Below are 6000 nucleotides of genomic sequence, written 5' to 3' on the forward strand. Positions count from 1 at the left end.
ATATCCATAATAGATTTTAATGGGGATACCTAGTATCTTCCCACTTTCTCTCTCCGCTTCTGAGTCTCTGTAGATATGTATATCGCAAATGCTACGTTAATCTCTAATTGTTTTAACGGATAATTTATTTTAGGTTAACTCGTACTTAGAAGAAAATGCCTGTAGACATTGTCCTGTATTTTTTGCTAAAAAAAACTTAAGCATGTGAACCAGATTGATTAAAATACCAGTTTAATTATGGACTTGATTAGTTTTAAATTTGGGAGCTTTGACCTCCCCTGAAAAGTGATGTATTAGATAATTGTCCAGCTCAGTGAAGCTAGTAGAGGCTGTTCCACTTGTTGATTTTACTTCTGCTTGTTATGGTCCAGAGGGAGATGGGATGTTTAGGTCTTAATCTTGTCTTCACAAGGGAAACTGTGTAATGCAGTATGCCAGACTGTGATAATGAAATGCTTGTGAAACTGTTTCATACTCATATGATGATGATAAAAATTGTCCTACCCTTTTAGAGCTATTAAAAACTTACCCTGAATTGCATTAGGATGTTGTGGTGCAGAATGCATCCAAGTCTGCCATTCTTCTAGAGCTTTCATAGCTGAATTTGACTACCACATTGCCCATGTTAAGACAGGGTGTCTTTTGATAGAGCCATATTTGAAGTTATAGTACACATTTTAATATCATTGAAGCTGCGTTCCCCACCTAGAGACTGTCATGTCCACCCCACAGTGGAAGCTTCACATAATGCAGCATGCCAAATGATTGTAAAATCCCTGAATAAACCCTCATTTTTTTTATTTTCCCCCTGCAGATTGCTGAGCATTGGCCCTTTGTCAGTTGGGCTTTGTTCCTCAGCACTGAAGTGAGGGAAGTGGGCTGATTGTCATCAGGGCTAGTTTTGAGGGTAGTTTCTATTTACTTGTACTCTCACTCTTGCACACCAAGTGAGATTTTTGGGAGGTGCAGTCAGCTGGTGGTGGAGGCCCTCCTTAACTTTGAGTGCCCCCCCCCACACACACACACACACACACACACACATATATCAGCTCTGCCCTTCCCCTTAAGGCACAAATGGAGATGCCAGTGTGTCCACAAAGGAATTTAATCTGTGTGTAAAATCCTGTCCCCCACAGGAGGAGAAAGGGCTTTCCCCTTTACACTTCCCCTCGCTGTTTGGCTTAAAGTATCAGGGCTGCTAACTGAATCCTGCTGGGTCACATTTAAGGCTCAATGCTTTTGCACCATAGAGCCAGACTAACAAACATGCATTTGCTAGCTCTTTATATTGAGCCATATGCTCTCTTCTGTACCCCTGTCTTGAGCCATATGCTTTCTTCTGTACCCCTGTCCCACCCCCAAGATACTTGGATAGTCAAACTGTCATTGTACTCACTGAGATTTTAATGAGGCTTCTTGCTGAACAAAGTCTGTATTACTGTTGCACGTTTACTGGCACCTTTTTCAGTAGATGGAAAATATAAAATGGTATTTACATATTTGATTTTTAGAAACAAATATTTGGATATCGAAGTGTTTGGGTATTTTTACTCTGAAGCGGACTGTATAAAATGTCTGGTCAGCAGATTTCAAATGATGCCAACTTAGACTAGGCAGTAATAGCCCGTTTGTACTTCTGCACTGCTTGAAATGAACCAAATGAAGGGATTTTTGGATGGCTGGAACTCGAGCAATTACTGAAGAAACAGGAATGGTAAGCTTTTAGCGACCTCTCGCAACTGTTTCTAGGGGAAGCCTTTGAATATGTTGCTGGAAATTTGATTTTGTACTTGCACCTGATCAGTAGGCTTTTGCATGTATTTCAGTGTTATGTTGCCGCAACTAAACATGACATGGTAATTTTCCATTCTATGAATTTGGTTACATTTGTTATGGAAATAAATAGCGCTTGGTGTATAGTAACTTTGATTATTCACAGACATTGAAATCTACCATGCCTGTCGTGAAGAATGTGCCAGATGCTGTTGAGCCACAGGTCACTGCAATGCCATGGCCAAATAATCAGGGTACGTATTTTTAAAAAATATTTTCAAACTAAACTAATTTTTAATTCATCTGTTTCCAAGGGACTTGTGCAGTGGCATATCTAATGGCAGGGTGAGTAGTATTTCACTTTCATCATTCTTGTTTAAGTAGGTGTTTTTAAAAAATACATACTCCAAAATTGGTGGTTGGTATAGTAGTGCTTGTGTATTTCAGTAGTAATTCCTTCAGGTAAGGTAGAATACAGTAATGTTTCCTTTTGTGTTTTCCGAAGTGAATAATTGCTGCTTTATCTGCTTATTTACTTCCATTTTGGCTGGCGAGTCTGTATTGTACGATTGTCCTTTGTACTTCTAATCCTCTCCATGATTGTCACTGATATGTAGGTCATCTCGACTTTGATTCCCAAAATAAAAGGTAAAGCGGCACAACCTCAGTGGCCACTTTAAAGTACTTGATGTTTAAAAAAAAAAAAAAAAAAAAAAGCCCAGTGTTTGTTTGAGCTTCTGAAGATTTTCTTTTAGGTTAAGCAGTAACTTCAGTATTGGATTCATATTTTTAAATAAGAATTTATATGCAATGGCATGGTTTATTGATCATGTCTTGCAGTCATAATGACTGTGTGACATCCATTTGGGCTGTTGAACTGCACTGAAATTTACCTGCATATCTGTTGTAGTGAGATTATCCTGATTGTTGGCATTGACAAATTCTTAACAAATAATTCACATACTCAAATGATTCTATGAAATGTACGAACACTTACATGTATAGGAGTGTCACAAACTAAGTTTAGTTTGTAGCAGAAGCAATTTTTGGTGAAATGGCTTCTGTGTCATCTGAGCTTCTGGACTTGCAAGTGTCAACTTGCACCATAACTGGAATACAATTTATTGTGTGAGCATTAATAAAGTAGTTGGTGTCCTGAATAAGGATATCCCATCCTGGCAGCAGCTCCAGAGAATGTCTTTATGTAAAAGACTCCATATGATGGGTTGTTGGTTGGATTCATCTTATTCACGAATCTGTTTGGCATTTGAGAACATCTTTGCTCCCTTACATTCTATGATTGCTTGTGCTGCAGAAATGCATGTGATCTGAGCTTGCCATTACTTAGTTGCATTTAGCAGGCGGTCCTTGATAGTCTTGCTTTCACATGTCTAAGTACTATCATCCCAAGTATCCTATTTGTGAATATTGCTTAAAAAGGAAATATTGGTGTGTGTATCTACTGATACAAGTAGTCTTGTTCTGAATTCACTACCCTTGCCGTAAGCTCTTTTTTTTTTTGTCATGGGGCCACCTTTTTCCCTTTTTGAAAATTTTAGTGGTTTTCCTACCCTTTTACTAGTTTATTGGTTTCTGACCAGGATTGTGATATTGTAGCACTGTTCTTGACTTTCTTTCCTTGACTATTGCGTGGAAATCGTTAGCCTTTGAGAAATTTGTAACTTGTTACCGCAAGATCCCCCAGTTCATATGCTCATCTGAAGTGTGTACTACTTCTGCATTTTGCCAATTGACCATCAAATACCAGAACAAATTGGTGTTAAAGTGGCTTCTCTAAGCCCCAGCAGAGGACTTGTCCCAGTGTCTTAACTTCTGATTCTGGAGCCTCTGTCTGCTTTGAAGTCTCTGACATCAATTGAAGAAAGGTATTGACAAGCCAAGGTGAAAAGAACAAGGAAGCTAAGAAGGATTCCCCCAAGCACTCTCTTCAGTGGCTTCTTTGGCCCAAACCTCCAGACTTTCAAAGCCATTGAATCTGATGACAGTATTCCAAACCTAATTTCTGCTGGAGTAGTTGGGTTTTCTTTTGTTTTTGTTTTACAGTGGTAATTTTCCCTAGATTGTCCTCCCATTTTTTATGGGAAAGACCAATAGACAGGTCTTTCAGACATCCTTTGACTTCTGCCAGATGCCTGACAGAAGCATATATGGATAGGATGATTAAGTTCCTCGGATACCAAATTCAGTTTGGATGGGCTCTTCTGGTTCTGACCCATGTCAAACCCAAGAACTTTGCCCCCTCTCTTTTTTTGTGGTCACAGTTGTCTGGGTTTGGCAGTATCAGATCTGAGGACCAGCCTTAAACAGAGCTCTGATTCAAAGACTTGTCACCAGAGTGAAAGACTACAGTCTGTCAGGTTCTGAGCTCGTTGAAGCCAAAATGTCTGGATTAGATCTGGGAGTAGGGATGAACTCTAAATTTGTTTGAGCCTTCCCTTCCTCATGGAGTTTGGCACAATCACCTTGGATCTGACTCTGAGCAGAGTCTGCCGTGATAAAGATATCCACCTGGGTTGGATGTCTCTTCTGCTACTGGGTATGTTTTGGGTTACCCTTTATTTTCTGCTTTGAGGCAATTTGAGAGAGCAGGCTCATTTTCTGGTGAGATGACTTCCCTTAGGTTCTCAGCCCCACTCTTTACCAATGAAAAGACCTGGGTTCTGATCCAGTTTCTCCCAACCCATTAGGACAGACTGTTCCACTGAGCCTTCAGATTACCCTCATTTGAGGTTGCCATCACTCTTGAGACTTTTCCATAGCATCGCCCAGGTGCTACTTGGATGGTCCCTCCTACAGATAATTGACTTCATCTTTAGGTGGGGCATGGAAGGAGCTGAACCCAATAATTTATAAACGAGATCAATTTCTAGTTGTACCTAAATGTCACTTGCATGTGAGCAAGGGTCCAGTGGTGATAGCCACAGTGAAGGAGCTGGCAGAAAGTTTGTCCTTACCACTGACTGAGTCTAGGGCTTTGGACCAAATTTTTTTTTTTTTGTAGGAAGCAAGTTTACATTTCAGCTGCCCTTTGCTGTGAGGATGCTAAATTACTTGGCACCTGTGACAACATTTCAGACTGATTTGACCAAGGATATCCCCCTCTCTCCCTTTTTCCCCTTCCGGGTCCATATCTGCAAATGACATATTACATTGGTCATCCTACAATTCAACATTTCCATGCATCTGATTTTTAAATAATACTGAAGGCATGTTGAGTGTTGCAGGTACAAGCATTACTGCAAGGAGACTTGCTTGGATGCACTTAGGTCACACTGCAGAATGCTTAATGTCCTTTGTGTATGCCCCTTTTCATGGTACAATCGTCTAAGAGTGAACAAGACCAAAAGACCCTTTCTGTTGTAGGAATATGGTTTTCTACTCCAGAGGTGATCCTGTTGAAATTAATTCTGGAGTCTTTTTTCCAAGAGTCGTAATCAGCGATGAGTGCAGTCCTGAGGTGTTTGTCCCTGTATTCAGAAGCTTCTATATCACCAAAGATGCATGGATGAGGAGGATAACCAGAGGCTACTTCACTTTCTTTAGTTCCAGTGTCAAACTTGAGTGTTCCACTCTCTCTCAAAGAAAGCAGCTGCTGGAGAAGCAAGTCATTATGAAGGTCCCACCAGATCAACATGGATCTGGAACTTAATACAAATTCCTTCTGGTGCCAAAATAGAACAGGGGACCTCGGGCCAATTTTGGACGTCTACCATCTCCATATCCGCCATGAAGTTGCAAGTGGTTAGTGAAGTACATCCTCTCCTTGAAGGGAAAGGACTGGATATGTTGGTCAACACCTTCAGGATGCATACTACAACATTGAACAGGCAATCCGAAAGGTTTCTGTGTCTTTCCTCTGGGAGCCATTAACTGTGCAAGTTAAGCGCCTTGCCTTTTATCCTCACCACAGCCTCCTGGGTGTTTAAGGGTATGGTAGTTCATTGTGCACCCGTACCTTGATGACTGGCTCATAACTGAGCTTACCGGAGTTCTTATTTGTTTCAGGGACTACTTCCTCTATCTTATCTCTTTTGGGAATCACGGTGACACACTACATACCCAGTTTTTCCTGGTCCAGACATTGGAATTCATAGGAGGTTATCTAGATAGCAAGACTTCCAGAGAATAGATTATCCACCCTAAAATAATAATTGACCACTAAAGTTTTTATCTTGCTGTATGCCACTAGCCAGACTAATTTTTCTT

The 6000-nt window shown here is 40.5% G+C and overlaps 1 protein-coding gene across 4 annotated transcripts in view; it reads left to right on the forward strand.

Annotated features, from left to right (window-relative positions):
* Positions 1-6000, forward strand: part of MAEL (maelstrom spermatogenic transposon silencer) — a 699006-nt gene that overhangs the window by 180575 nt on the left and 512431 nt on the right. For all 4 annotated transcript variants that reach the window (XM_044073092.1, XM_044073091.1, XM_044073094.1 and 1 more), the window contains one exon: positions 1940-2027. In XM_044073092.1, coding sequence (XP_043929027.1) covers positions 1940-2027 — 88 coding nt within the window. The remainder of the gene's footprint in view (positions 1-1939; positions 2028-6000) is intronic.

Source organism: Protopterus annectens, chromosome 5.part1 (assembly GCF_019279795.1).
Source record: "Protopterus annectens isolate FY-2018-M chromosome 5.part1, PAN1.0, whole genome shotgun sequence".
Classification (NCBI taxonomy): domain Eukaryota; kingdom Metazoa; phylum Chordata; order Ceratodontiformes; family Protopteridae; genus Protopterus; species Protopterus annectens.